General features: G+C 43.7%; 2 protein-coding genes across 3 annotated transcripts in view; one reads left to right on the top strand and one right to left on the bottom strand.

Moving 5' to 3' along the window:
• Nucleotides 1–464: 464 nt before the first annotated feature.
• Nucleotides 465–18,211, bottom strand: LOC147108630 (E3 ubiquitin-protein ligase RNF114-like). Its single transcript, XM_086005330.1, has 7 exons — nt 18,046–18,211; nt 11,796–11,979; nt 8,560–8,710; nt 7,574–7,680; nt 4,916–5,030; nt 3,021–3,128; nt 465–991 (listed from the first exon to the last, which is right to left on the bottom strand). Exons 1-7 carry the CDS (start codon nt 18,140–18,142, stop codon nt 914–916), a joined length of 840 nt encoding a protein of 279 aa, XP_085861456.1. The 5' UTR covers nt 18,143–18,211; the 3' UTR covers nt 465–913.
• An 8-nt stretch (nt 18,212–18,219) lies between these two features.
• Nucleotides 18,220–20,751, top strand: part of spata2 (spermatogenesis associated 2) — a 51,232-nt gene continuing 48,700 nt past the window's right edge. Inside the window, exon 1 of one of the 2 annotated variants that reach the window (XM_086005328.1) lies at nt 18,220–18,325. The gene's annotated coding sequence lies outside the window, so the exon portion shown is untranslated. Of the gene's footprint in view, nt 18,326–18,464; nt 18,753–20,751 lie in introns of those variants that run through there. The other variant, XM_086005329.1, reaches the window with a different exon arrangement.

The following is a 20,751-nucleotide window of genomic DNA, read 5'->3' on the forward strand; positions in this document are numbered from 1 at the left end:
CTAGATTTTTAGCAGTCTTTAGAGCACAATGAAACTACCTCTTTAGACCTGCCAAATGTTACTCTTTTGGAGGGAGTAACTCATTTTGTTTATTTGGATGTATAACACCCTATAAAGTATACATAGTTTCATTAGCTTAAATGGGTTTACAATGCGTGTTACTCTCACTGGTCATAAATTTTACTCTTATCATTGCCCAATGTTGACAGCTCTACTATCTATACCAGACATTCTGAAAATGGTGTTACAAATATTGAGATAAATGCTGTTTTGGGTAATAATGGACAAGAACCGGTACTTGTGACAGTTTGTTTTCTATGGTAGTGCTTCGTACAAGATAAACACACTAGTTTAGAGTTTGTTACTATTAAGAGGTTGAGATTGCCATGAAATCATGGGAACATGCAGCTTTTAAACATGTAAACAGTAAGAATGAAAAAGTATTGACCAAATCACAATGTACGTGAAATCCAATTAATATTTTATTAGTCTTTCCAAAAGCTCGAAATAGCTAACTGTAAACACAAATGACATTACATGGCAGTATAACTGGACTTTAATCAAAAAGCAAATATATCCATTTCTAAACATCATGATTAAAGTGCTATTATAATCCTCAGACAGAGGATATCCTATTTGATAAAATGCAACCTCCATATGATTTTTAGTATGCCCTATACTTATATAACCCAATTGCATCCTAGAGGACCATATTGATGATGATGGTAGACTTATGATAGTACAAGTACAACTCTCTCTCTCTTTTTCTTTCATCACCATTACAAGTGTTATAACTAAAGAATCATCAAAAGTGCACAAGATAGATTTATACACATATAAAACTGCTACAGTAGCAGTAATCATAGAATGGAGCTTCAGGTGTTGCTGTTTGCCAGAAAAGCTGGTACTTAACCTAGAATCTCATACTTCTGTCCTGCAGAGAAAGTTCAATGGCTTCCTGCAGCATTTCATCCTCATCCACACTATAATCCTGTAAAATAAAAAGTGCATATTTATGTATAATCATTTGCAAAGTAACTCGATAGTAGAGATTGTAGTCGAGATGTACAAATCGCACAGCTGTAGTTGAGGGTTTCAGTTTTGGAGATTTGTTGGAAGAGCAGGCTCGAGGGGCCGTATGGCCTACTCCTGCTCCTGTTTCTTATGTTCTTATGTACTACAAGCCCAGATCCAGCTTCTCATGTGACTGACACGATGAAGTTTATCCAAAGTGGGCCTCAAAACCAAACAACAACTTGTATTTATATAGCACCTTTAATGTAGTAAAACATCCCAAGGCGCTTCACAGGAGGGTTATCAAACAAAATGTGACATAAGGAGATATTAGGGCAGATGACAAGGGAGGTTTTAAGGAGCCTCTTAAAGGAGGAAAGAGAGGTAGAGAGGCGGAGAGGTTTAGGGAGGGAATTCCAGAGCTTAGGGCCTTGCCAGCTGAAAGCATGGCCACCAATGGTGGAGCGATTAAAATTGGGGATGCTGAATAGACCAGAATTGGAGGAGCGAAGAGATCTCGAAGGGTTGTAGGGCTGGAGGAGGTTACAGAGATAGGGAAGGGCGAGGCCATGGAGGGATTTGAAAACAAGGATGAGAATTAAAAAAAAAAAATCAAGGCGTTGCTTAACTGGGAGCCAATGTAGATCAGTGAGCACAGGGGTTTAGGATGAACAGGACTTGGTGTGAGTTAGGACACAGGCAGCAGAGGTTTGGATGACCTCAAGTTTACGGAGGGTAGAAAGCGGAAGGCCGGCCAGGAGTGCGTTGGAAGTCAAGTCTAGAGATAACAAAGGCATGGGTGAGGGTTTCAGCATCAGATGAGCTGAGGCAGGGGCGGAGTCAGGTGATGTTACAGAGATGGAAATAGGCGGTCATAGTGATGGCGCAGATGTGTGGCCTGAAGCTCATCTAGGGGTAAAACGTAACACCCAGGTTACGAACAGTCTGGTTCAGCCTCTGACTGTCGCCAGGAAGAGGGGTGGAGTCAGTGGCTAGGGAACGGAGTTTGTGGAGGGACCGAAGACAATGGCTTTGGTCTTCCCAATATTAAGTTCGAGGATATTTCTGCTCATCCAGTACTGGATGTCGGACAAGCAGTGACAATTTAGAGAGCCTCAAATTAAAGACCAAACAAATGAACAAGCTTGCATTTATACAGCGCCTTTCATGATCTCAGGATGTCCCAACGTTCTATACATCCAATGAAGTACTTTTGAATTGTAGTCACAGTAGTAATGTAGGGAATGCAGCAGCCAATTTGCACATAGTAACAAGATAACCAAATCATCAGTTTTAGTGGTGTTGGTTGAAAGATAAATGTTGGCCAGAATACCAGAACTCCCCAGCTCTTCTTCAAATAGTGCCATGGGATCTTTTACATCCACCCGAGAGGGCAGACGGGATCTCAGTTTATCGTTTCAGCTGAAAGACGGCACTTCTGACAGTGCAGCACTCCCTCACAACTGCAAAGAAGCGTCAGCGTAGATTTTGTGCTCAAGTTTCTGGAGTGGGCCTTGAACCTACCACCCTCCACCTGCTCCAAACAAAGCTGTTCATTCAGGAAAAATGCCTTTCTGGGAATTCATGTATCTCCGGCTTCAGAGTGGAGCATTGTTGACCAGCACCCCTAGCAGATGTGGGGCCCCTTGGTGGTCTGGACCTCCCGAAGAAGAGTCCAGTTTATCAGGAGCAGATTGTTAGGCAACTTCCATGCAAAGAGGGCATTGGGAGCACCTCCAATCTTTCAGGGGAGGGAAGGAACCAACATTCCCCATCCTTCCTCCCAGCCATGCCAGTCTTCGGTTGGACGTTACAGCCTTTTCAGCACGATGGGTTTCCTAGCTGCGCCCTTAGTGGCACGAGTACCATTCAAACAATCATGAAGGAACCTCCCCGTCCTAGACAGTACACTTGGGTTAGAGACTGAAGTTCTCGCAGGCAGGATCCCAGTGCAAGTGGGATTTTTTTGTTTACACTTAAGTTTCCTGAAACTGAAAAGTACATACCACAAAAGTATCGTATGAAAATTTATGACGAATTTTCAAATGTTGTATCAAGTCTGCACTTTTGAAGTTTGGGTCACCCCATGGCATGGAGGAACAAATTGGGCAAACCTGGTAAGAAACAAATGGAATGCAAAGGTAATTTGAAAACTCTAAGGAGACATGAGCTGCATAAAACTAATTTGAACAGTATTTAAACAAATATTAATTCATCCCGTCATCCTTCAAATGATTCACAACAAAAGTGTGCACTTAGTGCAAAAGCAAATTCCGTTCTAATACACTGAAGATAGTAAATTCTAGCAATCTACTACCAAATTAGAAGTGACATATATGGAGACAATACCCTACTGGAATATTAGCAAGGACATTTTTCCCCACACTGCCAACAAATATTGAAGAACTCTCTCTCACCCACACCCCCTCAAGAAAGAGGCCTCAAAATTCCTCATGTTAACCTGATGGTTATGCCCAACCGGAGTTTGTAGGGTCAGTGGGAAGGCACCACATTAAAATTGTCACAAGTGAGACGAATCTCTGCCGCCTGTCTATCCCATGCCCATGAAAATTCTGGTTTTGTTATGTTACTGGGGCCCCAGCCACTCCAACCCCAGCAACGTTCCCCTAAGCAAGGTGGGTGGGTGGGGGGGGGGGGGGGGGGTGGGTGGTCAATCTGTTCAGTTTAATATATACTACATTCTTTGAGGGCACAGGCTGCTTACCTAGCCTGGGCCCAAACGGGGAGGGCCACATACGCCCTTGTGGAGCCCGGTACGTCTCCAGTCATTCAGCATAGCGACTGCCATTTTAACACTGGGTCTTGACTGAAGCTCAGGAATGGGAACCTCTAGCTTAAGGACTGCCCGTCCCGGCTCCACCTCCTGCCAGGCATTTGCATTATGAATGGCTGACGGATGAAACTCCCGGAAGAGGCAGAGACGTGGCGCAACTGGGATGGGGGTCGGGGGTGGGGGGGGGGGGGGCGGTGGGGCGGCCTCCCGTCAGAAAATTCAGGGCAATAATTTTGTGATTCACTCAAACTTCACTTGGATAGCTTACTCTGCTCCACAGCATGCACAAAGAGAGTGTGAGGATTCAGCCAAGTGCTGAAGGCATGAGATGTATCCAATTTGCAGATTTGGAGGCTACCTTGAGCTTTTAGAAGCTCGAGCATGTCACAAACAGTTTATTCTGTGTTTAATATAAAATATATTTCAAAATAAGGGTGAATCGAATGGTTTACCTCCTTTAACTTGATATGCAAAAAAAACCTAAAAACTGTCCCTAGATTTTGAAGTCAAAGCATCTATTAAAATTTTACTTTAATGTTAATTTATTTTTACAGTTGGAACCCACAACTGATTATTAAGTAAAAACACTTACAACTGTAGTTTATCATACCCTGATGGCTTAGAGGGCAAATACGTGGCCAGGAATGATACCGTACCACAAGACCAGGATGATCCCATGTTTGATCTTTGGTCTGTGCTGATCTCAGCTGAGGAAGTGCTCGGAGCACTACAGCTGGCCTCAATGCTCCTTTGCTAAAGAGTGGGTGAAACAAACAACAAAAGGCTAGGCCGCTCCATCTTTATAACTGTACTTCATTGGCTGTAAAGCGCTTTAAGACGTCCGTTGGTCGTGAAAGGCGCTATGTCTTTCTATCTTTCTTGTTAGTGACATCTGGAGAGAGTGCAAGGACAGGACTGGATTAGTTGCAATGCCTCCACAATAATAGTTTGCCAACACTCACATAAGGAATGATTTGGGCATTGTAATGAAGGGCTAATTAAACCATATCCTAGAATAAATTGGTGCCTTCGGGAACAGGGAGTACTGATATCATTGAAGTATATAAGTTGACCTGTTCTACATAAGTGCTTTTTAAAAAATCTTACCATTCTTCCATATTCTCCTGTATGGCTTGTAATACAATGCTCAACCAGGCCATCTTGGTCCAAGTTTTTTGCACTGCAGAATGGACAGGTAAAAGTAAAGCGATTGGGTACGCTGCTGAAAAACAAAGAGAGGCACAACGTAACACTCTGGAGTTCATCTTCTTCTGCACTTTATATAATTGAAAGCTGCGTTAAGTTACAGAAAAGCACTTCCAAAAGAAACCTTCAGGAGCAGAAGAGCATAGGCTTGATTTACAGTCTGTCCAGAATTAGTTGATCTTAACTGGCGCAGCAGCTGGAGTGCTACAATTGTCTTTATGCTCTGAATTAGCGATGGGCTGGTGTTAGGTGGGTGGGGGAGAAGAGGGAGGGAGGGATATAATCAGCAGCGTTACTCTTAACTGCTATTGAATGATCCCTGCTAGAAAGTACACGTGTGGATGTTAAATTAAAAAAAGACTGGATTGGGCTGTAATTCCTCTGTCCAACCGTCAGTCAAATAACCTTGTCGAACTAGTCTAGGTTCGTTAGGGGCCCAGAAGCATACCACAGCATGAGGCAGGTCTTTCATGAAAGTTGGAAAGAAAACATCAGCTAGGCACGTATTATGGTTATATAAAAATATTGTGTATGCGTTTTGTAGAATTTCTTCCATCAGTAACATCATATAACCACTTTCATTATAATCATATTCCTGAACTTCAATCAATCAATTCCCAGAACATATTATGCATTCAACCAGATTCTGGAATCATCTCTGTAGTGTCATCTCTAATTCGATCCAATCACATTCTATTTAAAAACTATTCTGTGCCATTAATTAACAATGCTAAGTCCACTACCCCACTATATGTTTCTAAAACTAATCATATAATTAACATTAAAAAAAAATTCACAAAACTCTCCGCCTTCAAGCTTACCATAATACTTCCTCATCCCACTGTCGATGCATTCCAATGTCTTTGCTCCCAAGGCTAAAACCAACAAGTTCAACCCTAGTTAGACCATTCCCACTAGCAGACCGCATGGCCTGTATGCATTTCAGGGCATGGCCAAACATCCTATGGCACTGCACATGGGAGTCAAGAATAAGCAGAGTCCTAAACTCAAGTGGAGTAAGAGGGCAGGAATTATTTGTTCAAAGTGACTGAGGACTGCAGTACTGGAGCCAAGAGAAGCAATAAGGGGGACAGTGTGAGCAGTGTGGTGGTACAGTAGGCAGAGTGGCCGGGGGGGGGGGGGGACACGACAGGAGTGAATGAGGCAAAAGGTGGAGGTAACCAGCGGTTGCATAGAAAAATGGAGGCCGAGGAGGAGCAGAAAGCTCAGCAGTCATGTTTAGAATGGAAGGAGAGGCAGAGCAGGATCCTCATCTGTCCTAAAGAGCTGGGGAAAAGGAACATCTAAAGTAAACCTGAAAATATTTTAAAGAATTAAAATAAAGAGCATGATTTAAATTTTACAGCCTGAGCAGTTTTAAAATAAATTAAGAAAGCATCAGAAGTGAAGAAAAAGCTCAGACATCTTTGCTCCACAGCAGCATCCGGTGGTCAAAGCCTAGAACAACATGCAGACTTACGCAAAGCTTTTTAATCGGCAATTGCAGAGTCAGTGGTAGATCTAGACTTTGTACGATAGTACAAAACGGGTGATAGTGAGTCCATGAAAATAAAAATTGGGAGAGATGTAAAACAGGTCGCCAACTCACTATCATCCATTTCACACTATCACACAAAGTTAAGAACTACCCCACAGACTTTAGTGATTGAAAAACATGAAATTGAGTGCTCCAAATGGGGAAACCCTATTACAGCGTCACCTATAGGTGGCACAGGCAATTATAAATGTAACAGGGGTGTAGACACGATGCACACGGAAATCTCAGAGGGTTATTAGAACATGGACAGCTTTACCACAAGTGGCAATATAGGCAGAGACTATAGCACTATTTGAAATGGAATTGTATAAGTAAATATAAAAGGTTTTTGGGAATTAGCAAGGAAATGGGATTATAGTAGCTAGCTTAATAGAAGAGCTACCATTGATTCAATGAGCTGAATGGCCTCCTTCTGCGCTATAATTTCTATTCACAGTTGAATCAGTCTGATCTCAACTTCACTGGCTCAAAGCCTGCTCCCGAATGTTCCAAGTCCCACCTCATCAGACTATTGTAGCCCTTAAGAAACAAGACCTCAATATAAACAAAGTGGCAACATCCTTTCAGTACAGGTAATGTTTAACAACAGACATACTCCATACCCCAAACTTACCTGTAAGCAATGCCATGGGAAATTTATTAGATTCAATGTGAATTTGAAATATGTTAGAGATGGGAGTGCTTTAAAGAATCAATGACAACAGCCAGTGCTACTGATGTCCAGTCTATAGTTGTTTTACTTTTAGTTGAGGCTTTAAAATGCTTCCATGACTCAAACTAAATAACTACTCTACAACTATAAGAGGCATAGCAAGCACCATCGACCAATGAAAGAACATCTGCCCAACATCCAAACAGCAAACACAAAATACAGTCTAAAAAGCAATGCATTTCACGTGCTTAAGTCTCCACCAAAGGATCATATCTGGAAAAAAAAAGGATGCAGTTCAATAGCTGTGACTTACGATTATGAGGAACCCATAATACTTAAATATAGTCACCTAAGGCTGGGATGCTGATCCTTCATGGATGCTTTCACGCCTTCAGAAATAAACTCCTGGTATTTTGCACATGTTGCATTATGGGAACGCAACTTTTTCATATAAACCTGGATTAAAACAATTTGAAAAAGTTACAGTAGTTAAAGGCAAAACAAAATGCAGAATAAAATTGCATGCTCTCAGCAACAGCTTCAAGTCAGAGACAATGTGAACCCTATATTACCCTCAGGCTGACGCATCCTGCTGCATATGACCTATTTGCATAACAGATAAGTGGTACGTTACTTGCTCTAATGGAACTGAATGCCAGATCAGTGACCAAAACCTTCAGGCAACATTTGCAGTTTGGCTGGAAAATCGAGGGCACAGATGCCTTAAATAAAATTATCTTTATTTGTTTTACATTAGTGTGCACCTCAATATACACCTCATTACCATTATAGTAAAATAGTACAGTATATGAATGGCATCTTGGTCATGGGCATTTATATTTCTCAATAGTTTACCAAAATGAACATAAAAAGAGGTATGCATTAAACAGAGTACTCTGACAATTTAGATAGCTTCCAGCATTGATAACATGGGGCAAATCAGGCAGAGTGCAGCTATGTGTTCTTCACCGGACTTAAGCTCACCTGTATTTCGGCATAGGCCCGCCCAATGTACTGGTTTTGTCCAAAAAATAGCAACTAGAAGGCAGTTGGCCCTCTTAAAAAGACACCTACCTTTTGCTGGCTCCAGGACTTCGCTCCCAGCCCCTCTCAGATACTCTGGTCTGAGAAAAGTGAGCTCTCTGCTCCTTTTGTTTCAGCTTTGTGCCGGGGAAGTAAGCGTACCCTGGGCTCAAAGTAGAAGAAAATTGCCCTGTGCCATACTGGATCGAAACTTCATTTCAAAAAGGTTGGATACGAAGTTAGTGAAGTGAACTAGAGATGAGTCAAATCATCCAACATTTCCCTTTACCAACCTCAGCAGGTACTACTGACCTGAGTTCCACAACCATTGCAGCTTGTAGGAGTTACATCTAGTTTTCTCTCAATTTCAATAGCTCTAGTTGCTCCTTTCAGAGGAGAACGACACACTGCACAAATTGGCTTTTTTGGCTTCTGTAACGCGAACAGGCAATTGCTGCAAAATCTAATGAAAAACAAGTTTAGAAATTATTGAGCTAAAATAGCTGATGCAAGGTCAGAAGCAGTTCTTTAACATTGTGACTAAAAGAAAAAACAAATTATAGTGGTTAAAATCAATATTTTACTAGCTTCATATTCTAAAATTACTATATGGTTAAAAAAGATACTAGTGTTGCAAAAATCTTCAAAATGATCTTCAAGTCAAAAGATCAGCAATTTAAAAAAGGGACAGTGGATTGCACTATGGGTTCCATAACTGAAAGATACAAGGGAGATACCAATCTTGAGTCCCAAATCACAAATCTGTTCCACAATAGTGGCTGCAACTGCTAATGAACTTTGTCACGAGTTGTCCCTGCTGGTTGCCAACAACCTAGCTGACGCACAGAAGAGTTCCCTTGGAAAAGCAAGGCAGCCTTGGGCAACGTTGTCCTATACAAGGTGTGGTGCAGATATGGTTTTGTGGAACATTGTGTATCCTCTTAATATCCTCTGCCCAGGAAAAACTCAAGCGGTCTCCCTGTGTATAATGAGTTATTCATAAATTAGAACTGCATATTAAACATGGCCAGCAAGCAATGAGGAAAAAGAGAAAGGGGGAGAGATTGGGAAAGGCAGCAAGAATGCATGGGGGGGTTAGAGAGACAGCACACCCAAGCGAGAGCATGTGCACAGGTGAAAAACACAGAGGTGGTGGGCGGGGGAGAAGGCGGGAGGGGGGGCGAGAGGGCGGGAGGGGGGCGAGGGGACGATAAGGGGCACAATGGGCATGATCTTCACCGCACATCAATTACAAAAGAAATGCAGGGAACAGCACCAACTGCTGTACATGGCCTTCTTTGATCTCACAAAGGCCTTCGACACTGTCAACCGTGAGGGATTATGGAGTGTCCTCCTCAAATTCGGCTGCCCTCAAAAGTTTGTCACCATCCTCCGCCTGCTTCACGACGACATGCAAGCCGTGATCCTGGCCAACGGTTCCACCACAGACCCAATTCACGTACGAACTGGGGTCAAACAAGGCTGTGTCATCGCACCAACGCGCTTCTCGATCTTCCTTGCTGCAATGCTCCATCTCACCCTCAGTAAGCTCCCCACTGGAGTGGAGCTAATTTACAGAACAAATGGGAAACTGTTCAACCTCCGTCGCCTCCAGTCCAGATCCAAGGTCGTCCCATCCTCTGTCGTCGAATTACAGTATGCAGACGACGCTTGCGTCTGCGCTCACTCGGAGGTCGAACTCCAAACCATTGTCAACACCTTCACCGAAGCGTACGAGAGCATGGGCCTTACACTAAACATCCTTAAGACAAAGGTCCTCTACCAACCTGCCCCCGCCACACAGTACTACCCCCTGATTATCAAAACCCACGACAAGGCCTTGGACAACGTGGACCACTTTCCATACCTCGGGAGCCTACTGTCAACAAGGGCAGACGTCGATGACGAAGTCCAACACCGCCTTCTGTGTGCCAGTGCAGCCTTCGGTCGCCTAAGGAAGAGAGTGTTTGAAGACCAAGACCTCAAACCCGGCACTAAGCTCATGGTCTATGGAGCAGCAGTGATACCCGCCCTGCTGTATGCCTCAGAGACATGGACCATATACAGCAGGCACCTCAAAGCACTGGAGAGGTACCACGAACGCGCCGCAAGATCTTGCAAATCCATTGGCAGGATAGGCGCACCAACGTCAGTGTTCTTGCTCAGGCCAACATCCCCAGCATCGAAGCTTTGACCACGCTCAATCAGCTCCGATGGATGGGTCACATTGCCCACATGCCTGATACGAGACTCCCAAAACAAGCGCTCTACTCGGAGCTCCGGCACGGCAAGAGAGCCCCAGGTGGGCAGAGGAAACGCTTCAAGGACACCCTCAAAGCCTCCTTGAAAAAGTGTAACATTCCCATCGACACCTGGGAATCCCTGGCCCAAGACCGCACAAAGTGGAGGAGAAGCATCCGGGAAGGCGCCGAACACTGAGTCTCTTTGCCGGGAGCAAGCAGAAGCCAAGCGCAGGCAGCGTAAGGAGCGCATGTCAACCCAAGCACCTCACCCACCTGCCCCTTCAACCACCGTCTGCCCCACCTGTGACAGAGACTGTCGGTCCCGCATTGGACTCATCAGTCACCTGCGAACTCATTTTTAACGTGGAAGCAAGTCATCCTCGGTTCCGAGGGACTGCCTAAGAGAATGGATGATGTGTGTTATGACACAATGTTATGGCAGCACAGAAACATTTACTTGCCCTAGAAAGATCAGGTTCATGTTGATGTGATCATTGGCTGAGGTTGATCTGTTTGTGATGCAATGGTTGAAGAACAATAAACAACAACTTGCATTCATATAACACCTGTAACATAGAAAAACATCCCAAGGCAGAGTTGCAAGGGAGAAAAAAGCACCCAAGGGTGAGTCAATCAAGACCAGTCTTGCACTTCTCCTCACAAGGAGTTAAGGAGAATGAGCAGTCTCTGGGCACGCAGTGTCTGTTGAAAAATGAAACATGACAATGTAATTTTCTTGATTATGGAAGTTCACCCATACACTTGTAAAATATATAACAATTAATAATTGAAGTGTTATAGTCACGAGCTTTCAGGGTCACACTGAGCCCTTATCATGTGGTAAAGCAGCCAGAGAAAAGGCAGATTAAGTAATTTGTACAGGCCTTTTAAGAGTACAGTAAAACGTTCGTTCCTTATGTCTAGACTACAATGCACTTAATTATAGTTATAACTTTCACCTGCAATGTTTAATCCGGTTGCAGCGCTGTTATCATTCTAGTAATTGCAATATTATTAGATGTTATGAATTAGAGTAGGAAGCAAAGCACTACAGTTCCCCAAATCCTTCGCAAACCCAGTATATCACAGAAACGAAACCGAGAGTATTATGCGCACTCACGACGGCCGCCTGAATGTCAGTTATTTGAAACATCTTCATTAAACAAAACAGACGTTTTGTAATTTGAGTTATACCGTATAATAACACAGATATAATTCGGCGAGTTTAAATAAACCCATAAACTTTGGCTACGTATTCTGACGTGATAAAAAAATAAACGACATCACAGCAAAATTGTTTCTTACATGTGGTTACATTCGACTCGCATGGGATTTTCATAAATTTCTAAGCAAACAGGGCAAGTTAAAGCTTCTTTGTCATCCCCTGTTGTATCTTTACGACGCGACGCGTCCTCTTTGCAGTTCATCGCCATTTCTGCTGTTATCCGTCCGTTTCCGCAAATGGATAACGTCAAGTGGAGGCGGGACCCTGAATACAGAGAGGTGAAGAAACAATACTGTAATGATAATTAGCTAGCCTAAAGGAGGCAGCACCGCCTCCCAGTTATCGGAGGGCCACGACTCACCATTGCAGCCTTTTGAGGCGCAAACACTTCCGGTGCAGTATTTACTGAACCTAAACTTGCAAGAGAACTTTCGAGCTTCCTTTTTGTGTTGAAGTATATAGATTTAAAAATATTAAGTCCGTGACCACATTCCCCATCGCTTTTAACCGAGGCAAAGACATTGGACAATGTACTTTTTTGGTAAAACGCAGTCTGGTCCGCACTGGATTGTACAACTAATAATCAATAAGTCAATTTGTGAAAAGTGGCGAAACAAATGAAATCGTAGCACCCCTTTATAGAAAATGGTCTTTTGATATGTACCGCGGATTTAAAATATGTTTTGCTCGATCACATACGAATCTCAACCCTTTTTTCCAGGTAAGGTGGGTGTTACAACTTCATACTTAACTAGATGTTGGCTCCAGGACTATTACTGTCAGCAGCCTTGTTCTTCAGTCTTTTGCCCTGGATTCTACATGCTACACTTGTACGTCACGGGGTCAGCCAATGTCACCTTTGGGGCAATATAGTTTACTCCCGACAATTAAAAATAGCTTAATGTGAATTATTCAATAATTCCAATTCGATTGCAATGACTGGCAAATTCTATTTTTTGGACAAAAATATGACATCAGGAGTAGACCACAGGTGCATTCTTTCATCTTAGCTCAGAAACAACCCAGAGTATAACCTTTGTCATTGAGATTCTATTAAGCTCTTGATTTTTTACCAAAATTCCTTGGACCTACTTCCATCTTCCTTTAGGACCCACTCATGTAACAAGACTGGCAGCACAAATTATCTCAATTTTTCCATTAATGGAGGAAGCCTGCTTTCTCATAGCTTATACCTTTCTCTTTGGTCTTCAGTCACCTCCTTGTTGATGCATGTGAAGATCAGCCAACTGTTGCTGCACACCATCAGTCACAGTTTCTCACCTTATGGCTAAGATTTTCTACTTCTCTATTCGCCAGCCTGCAATTTTTCTCCTATTCGCTATAATGGGTGGAAAATCGCAGGCCAGCGAGCACAGAAGCGTAGAATCCCAGCCTATATGGTTAGTGGAACAAGCCTTACTAACTAACTGCTGTGTTTGAGACTTGGTGCACTTTAGTGGAGATAAGGACAAGGTTAAAGATTAGACAGCTGCCTATCTAGGATTTGGAATACTGTACTAAGAAACTGTTATAGACATTAGCAAACTGTTTTGCATCAGCAAGAATGAGTGATATAAAACAGCCATTTTGGTATGTTCAAGAGACAGACCAGAAGCAGAGACAAAGAAGGATGTTAATGAAGAATGAATCCCTCAGTCTCCCAAAGCAGAAAAATTGATCATTTGGAGTTTCCAGTTGTACCACTAAGGTTGTAAAGATCTCTATCTGTAAAACTGTTGCATTTTAATGTAAATGAAACCAATTATTTAGAAAGGTTTTCATCCTTGGTTGACCCTTACCCCATGGTACCCTAAAGCAGTAAAGAGAGAGTTAAAAACCCTACACACTCTCCTCCACTTCTTGAAGAACCAAATCAAGGATCTTCTTATCAAAACAAGAGGCCCTGTTTCTACTGCTTGTGCTTACCCGAAATTAACTGCAAACATCCAAAACATAGTAGCAAATGATAATACAGAAGAAGCTCAAAGAGGTTGTGCAGAGTCACAATGTCAAAAAATAAAAGCAAAGCCACGGAAGCCCAGAGGAAAGATAGCAAGGCCTACAACAGCATTTGAACTTCCTTTGCTCAGTCGACAGTCACTCAATTGAAGGCTGACATGTGCACCTGGGGCATGCCCACTGCATAATGATAAGCCGAAATACGAGGCGACTCACTTACATCCAGGCGCAGTGCCTCTTTTGTGCCCATGTGGGAGGGGAGGGGAAGGGAAAGGAAAGGAAAGGGAAATTGGCTCTCTATCTATTGGCTGTAAGGATCCTATTTAAGGGCAGTCTCAACCAGTTCCTGGTGGCGATCAGGTAACAGCACACAACTGTCAACTTCACTTTGACAAACCACAGAACGGCTGATATGTGAAACAGGAAAGTTAATGGTGCTGTATGGGTGGTTTTCTGCAGGTGGTTAAAGTGGACTGGGACAGCCTAGCATTGCTGCACTTGGACAGAAAGTATTGTGTATGAGGCTGACTGGCTACTGACAGTACTGGTTTTTCATTTCTCCATAAGACTTCCAGCTCCCTTTCTTCATTGACTATTAAATCTTGAGACTATGAAAATACTTTTGGCACCTGGACATTTTACATAGAAACATAGAAGATAGGAGCAGGAGTAGGCCATTCGGCCCTTTGAGCCTGCTCCGCCATTCAATGAGATCATGGCTGATCATCCAAATTCAGTACCCTGTCCCTGCCTTCTCCCCATATCCCTTGATCCCTTTAGCCTTAAGAAATATATCCAACTCTTTTTTAAATATATTTAATGAACTGGCCTCCACCGCCCTCTGTGGCAGAGAATTCCACAGGTTCACCACTCTCTGGGTGAAGAAATTCCTCCTCATTTCAGTCCTAAATGGCTTACCCCTTATCCTTAGACTATGACCCCTGGTTCTGGACTCCCCGGCCATCATAAACATCCTTCCTGCATCTAGTCTGTCCAGGCCTGACAGAATTTTATAGGTTTTGATGAGATCCCCTCTCAATCTTCTAAACTCCAGTGAGTATAATCCCAATCGACACAATCTCTCCTCATACGTCATTCCTGCCACCCCAGGTATCAGCCTGGTGAATCTTCGCTGCACTCCTTCCATGGCAAGAACGTCCTTCCTCAGGTAAGGCGACCAAAACTGCACACAATACTCAAGGTGCGGTCTCACCAAGGCCCTGTACAACTGTAGCAAGACAGCCTTGTTCCTGTACTCGAACCCTCTTGCTACGAAGGCCAACATACCATTTGCCTTCTTAACCGCCTGCTGCACCTGCATGCTTACCTTCAGCGACTGGTGCACAAGAACACCCAGGTCTCTTTGCACTTCCCCTTCTCCCAATCTATTGCCATTCAAATAATAATCTGCCATCCTGTTTTTGCCACTAAAGTGGATAACCTCACATTTATCCCCTTCACTCCAGACCAGCAGGTTACAAGTGCAGATGGCAGCATTTTCATCTCCTCAACCAACCTCCTCCCACTGCTCTCTCACCACCACTCTCAACAGTCTTGATGCTTCCTCCGTCTCATTTCCTATCGTTGTTCACGGTAGCTTTGATGTCCTTTTCCTCTAATTTCTCCCTTTTGTTCTTGGCACCCTATTAAGGTTAATAATTAATTTGTCTTGCAGTTTTTGTTCTTTTTGTGCTGTAGTACACAGGAACTGAATGTAAAAATTGTTCGGCAGTTATTCATGCTGGCAGAACCACTGTCTGGGATGGTCATGGCAGTCCCAACCAACTGGCTGGAGCTTACTTTTAAAATTTCCCACTTGAAAGACAAAGCTGAGCTGGGCACTTAAACAGAAACAAAGTATTGGGGTGGGGAAAAATTGAAGCAAAAAAAAGTAACTTTTATATTTTTGCATTTTTATGCTAGATATTCTCTTTGGGTTCAGCATCACCACACACTTTTGCAAATGGACCTCGCATCCACTATGAACCAGAATCTGCTTTTTCCCACCCAATATCTAGGTAAATATAGAGAGACCCAGGGATCGAACACAGAATGGCGGAGCAGGCTCGAGGGGCCGAATGGCCTACTCCTGCTCCTATCTTCTATGTTTCTATGCTCTCATGCTTGCCACTTTGACTTACTGGAATAGGGCATGTCACCATGTGACCTAGAGCGCAAGAGATGGAACAATGTATACTCTACATCAAACCAAGTCTCAGGCTATAAAGCAACAAAGTTACTTAACACTAGCAGATCCCCTGTGGCATTGCTCACAGTGAATCAGTGATTTTATATGAACAGGGTGCTACACCAAGTAGCATTATCTGTTTTATCAGCACTGGGGGGTCACCCTGGGAGTTGGGAGCACTGGAAAAGGGGTCCAAGGTCTGTCAGTACCGGGGAGGGCTTTTCAGGTTCTAACAACATTTTGAGGCTAGCCTCAGGTTTTGAGACCACAGAAAAAAGATAGAGGATCACTGGGGACGGTTCTAGGATCTAGGGCATTGGTGAGAGAAGTTTCACGCTCAGAGCATGTGGATTGTTCTGGAGTTAAGGAGTACTGGGGTTGCATCTAAAGTTTTCTGATCATTGAGAGATGGACTCTGGTGGGAGGTGGGGTGGGAGGGGAGTGCGGAAGACAGACTGGTAAAGAGTGTCATGGGGTGCAGCATGGGAGGCAGAGACCGGCGGTATTGGGAGTGCTGGCATCTGACAGTATTGAGGGTGAGGGCTGATGAGAAAGGTCTAATACCCTTGTGCAGGAAGGGGATCCAGGAGAATAGCCCTGGAGACGCGCACATGAGAGCATAGAAACATAGAAGATAGGAGCAGGAGTAGGCCATGCGGCCCCTCGAGTCTGCTCCGCCATTCAATGAGATCATGGCTGATCATCCAAATTCAGTACCCTGTCCCTGCCTTCTCCCCATATCCCTTTAGCCTTAAGAAATATATCTAACTCCTTCTTGAATATATTTAATGAATTGGCCTCCACTGCCTTCTGTGGTAGAGAATTCCACAGGTTCACCACTCTCGGTGAAGTAATTCCTCCTCATCTCTGTCCTAAATGGCTTACCCCTTATCCTTAGACTGTGACCCCTGGTTCTGGACTCCCCGGCCATCGGGAACATCCTTCCTGCATCTAGTCTGTCTAGTCCCGTTAGAATGTTGTAAGTTTCAATGAGATCCCCTCTCATTCTTCTAAACTCCAGCGAGTATAAGCCCAATTGACCCAATCTCTCCTCATACGTCATTCCTGCCATCCCAGGTATCAGTCTGGTGAATCTTCACTGCACTCCCTCCATGGCAAGAACATCCTCAGATAAGGTGACCAAAACTGCACACAATACTCAAGATGTGGTCTCACCAAGGCCCTGTACAACTGTAGCAAGACATCCTTGTTCCTGTACTCGAACCCTCTCGCTACGAAGGCCAACATACCATTTGCCTTCTTAACCGCCTGCTGCACCTGAATGCTTACCTTCAGCGACTGGTGCACAAGGACACCCAGGTCTTGCTGCACTTCCTCTTCTCCCAATCTATTGCCGTTCAGATAATAATTTGCCTTCCTGTTTTTGCCAACAAAGTGGATAACCTCGCATTTATCCACATTATACTGCATCTGCTATGCTTCTACCCAATCACCCAACCTGTCCAAATCATACTGGAGTTTCTCGGAATCCTCCTTACAGCACACACGCCCACCCAGCTTTGTGTTGTCTGCAAACTTGGAGATATTACATCTAGTTCCCTCGTCTAGATCATTTATATATATTGTGAATAGCTGGGGTCCTAGGAGCATGTGGGAAAGACACAAATAGAAAGAAAAGAACGAACTTGCATTTCCATAGAGCCTTTCACGACCTCAGGACATCCCAAAGCTCTGTACAGCCAATTAAGTACTTCTGAGGTGTGGTCACTCTTGTAAGGTAGGTAAGCAGTTCAGGTCACAAGGGAGTATTATTGTTACATCCTGAGTTGTGAAATGTCTAGTTAGATATTGGGCAGCATGGGCACACACGCCTAAACAAACACAAGACGCTCAGAACACTTATGAGAGTCACCAGCAGCACTTTAGCCAAGAGAATATCTAAAACAGGCCCTAAACTTGTAAAAACTGTTTTGGAAGGGGTATTAACTATTTGCTGGCGTGGAGGGCACAAGCCGGCACGAACTGGTTGGGCTGAATGGCCTGATTCACCTTTGTGTATTCGCTGAGGATGAGGGGCGCTTGGCACACCTTGCTTACTCAAAGGAAGCTCCCTCACAGACTGCTTGTTGCGCATAAATATAGTGGCATGTTCACGAGTGAATTAAAATTAAATACATATCGGAAGGCCTTATCAAAGGATGGGACGTATATGATAAACTTACCAGAAATGAAATTCGCCGTTGTCAGTTCGTCGGCGGCCTCCGCCAGCCTAGTACGCAAGCGCGCCGGCCTTGGGTTGACGGTTACCCTGCCCCCCATCTCGCCAGCCTAGTGCGCAGACGCGCCGGCCCTTGTTTTTTTTAACTGCCTTCAAGAGCTCGCGGACCCGGAAGTTGGCGATAGCCAATCAGAGGGCGAACAGGCGGTGAGGGCAATCTGCTGCTGGTGGTGGAGGTGCGTGAGTCTGATCGGGAACGATTCCTCAATGGATACCATTGCACGGTGAGTCCGCCACTTGGCCCCATCTTATAACTGGCATCCTTATAACACGGCCATACGCGGGGCTGTGGCGAGAAAGCGATGAACAGCAGGGGTGAAAAAAAATGACTTAATTGAGGTGCAAGTGTTGCTTGATGAATCGAAGATGGCGCCGTCACATTAGAGGACAGCGTACATTGATTCAAGTGGCAGTGGGCCTACATAGCATTGCTGTGACTCAATGTGGATGTGTAGTGTTCCAGTAGCCAGCGTTATATTTTTGTTTCTGGAGCGGCAGAAATGGCATTGCCCAGTGCAACCTCCATCGGTGTTTTCATTTTTAAGAGAAGTGCACGTAAAACGCAGCACTAAACTGAGCAGCCAGGAAGTTGATGCAAAAAGTCTAATTGTGATGACGAAGAATCGATTTGTCGATCAAAATGAAATCTTGGTAATTTTGAAAGTGTAATGGCTACACGTTGATAGGGGCAGTTAATCTTTGTTGGACCAGAGAGTCCTGCCTTCTGACGAATATATTTTATATATCAGAGCATAGCTTCGATTTAACCTGTTGAATTTGCAGCCGTACCAATTCGAAGAACCTAGTTTTGGTGTCCAGTTTTCGCAGATAGAAACATAGAAGATAGGAGCAGGAGTAGGCCATTCGGCCCCTCGAGCCTGCTCCACCATTCAATGAGATCATGGCTGATCATCCAAATTCAGTACCCTGTCCCTGCCTTCTCCTCATATCCCTTGATCCCTTTAGCCTTAAGAAATATATCTAACTCCTTCTTGAATATATTTAATGAATTGGCCTCTACTGCCTTCTGTGGTAGAGAATTCCACAGGTTCACCACTCACTGGGTGAAGAAATTCCTCCTCATCTCTGTTGTAAATGGCTTACCCCTTATCCTTAGACTGTGACCCCTGGTTCTGGACTCCCTGGCCATCAGGAACATCCTTCCTGCATCTAGTCTGTCTAGTCCTGTTAGAATTTTAGGCTAGGGTTAAGGATGCTGGAGCATGTAGACAGAGATATAATTTGTATACCACATAATTCAGTAACCAATTAGTAGCAGATCTGTGGCATTGCTCCCAAGATAGTCTGGAACACATTTGTGATGTTTAGTTGTTAAAACGGAGCAGTGGTTAATTTGGCCCGACCTTTAAGGCCACTGCCAAGCACATCCTATGGGAATGTGGTCTAAATAGGCACAACTCAAGGACCAGATATTCAGAGTCTGAAAAACCAACAGTAAACAACTGATTTTTTAATATAAATAAACAGTTTATGCTTTGAAGTACGACAGACATGTGTTAGATGTGAGATTTCCTAAATGTATTTCTGATTTGTTTGAAGCAGCTTTAATACTGATATTGGAAAAGCATCTCGCTCATCAATTTGAATAGATTGTGTTTCAGACAGGATTTTGAGATTGATTGCATTGGTAACAAAATAAATGTAAAGGAGTTGGTTAATAAATATTCTTATTGAAAGGGGCTGTGTAATCTGTACCATTCCCTCAACCTTTACTAATTGATATGAGTATAAAATGTTGATAAACTGTAAAAATCTGCAGAAATATCAATATGTAGACTATAGTGCTCTTTTTATTGGCCTAGAAATTGCGGTTGGAGGCGTACCTCCAGAGTACGCCTCTGACCTGCAAAACAAATCCGAACCTACTTCCTGGCGTCCAGGCTGCGAAGAGTTGCAGTCTTGAGCCTCCAGGCGTACGGCAGCGTAAAGGCCAATGAATCCCAGGGACGCAGGCGGTTTGGAAGCTTCCCTGGGATCATGTGGGCCTGGTCCTCCAATGACAAAGGAAGATTCCATTGCAGTCATTTACGAAGGGAATCCCCTAATGAGATGCAGCGGAATCCCCCAAATAATTGTACAATGTACAGAATTCTAAAATATAAATGTACTGATTTGCAATTTTATTCAATAGTTCCTTCATTGCAGCAACCTCAATAAAAAAAATATATTTCTTGATAATTTTAAACATCTTAGTCTGGGCCAATATTTGCAAAAACTCATTTAAAGTGTATGTGCATAATTTTGGCTTTTTAAATGTTTTATTTAAGCCTTGTATATGCCCTTACGCTGATGAAAGCAGGTCCTACACCTGCTTTTACCAACTGTAAGAGTTGTGTGGGCAATTGTTGGGCAAATAGCCCAACTTTGCGCCAGCAATACTAATTTTTCAGGTGGTTCGGATGATCTGTCAAATTGTACATTGCCAGATCGCAAGTTTCGGATTTCGCACAAGCGGAAATCCGGAAGTTGCGGGGCCTTTCAAATGGATTACGACGGCGTACTCTGAGAGTCCACCGTCATGGAGACCACAATTTCAGGGCCATTGTGTTCCACTTGTATGTATTGACTGCAGTTATGCACAGTTCAACTGAAAGCTCTAAAAATTGTTGTTTACTTTACTTTATGGATA

This window comes from Somniosus microcephalus, chromosome 13 (genome assembly GCF_052327205.1).
Source record: "Somniosus microcephalus isolate GS21.2 chromosome 13, FLI_Smic_1.0, whole genome shotgun sequence".
Classification (NCBI taxonomy): Eukaryota; Metazoa; Chordata; class Chondrichthyes; order Squaliformes; family Somniosidae; genus Somniosus; species Somniosus microcephalus.

What these genes read in the sequence shown, in the direction of transcription:
- LOC147108630 (XM_086005330.1), bottom strand. Translation starts at nt 18,142, where the DNA reads ATGGGGGGCAGGGTAACCGTCAACCCAAGGCCGGCGCGCTTGCGTACT. An exon ending in AACGGCGAATTTCATTTCTG is followed by an intron (nt 11,980 to 18,045) that starts GTAAGTTTATCA and finishes CTCTGTATTCAG; the next exon opens with GGTCCCGCCTCCACTTGACG. An exon ending in CGAGTCGAATGTAACCACAT is followed by an intron (nt 8,711 to 11,795) that starts GTAAGAAACAAT and finishes GTTTTTCATTAG; the next exon opens with ATTTTGCAGCAATTGCCTGT.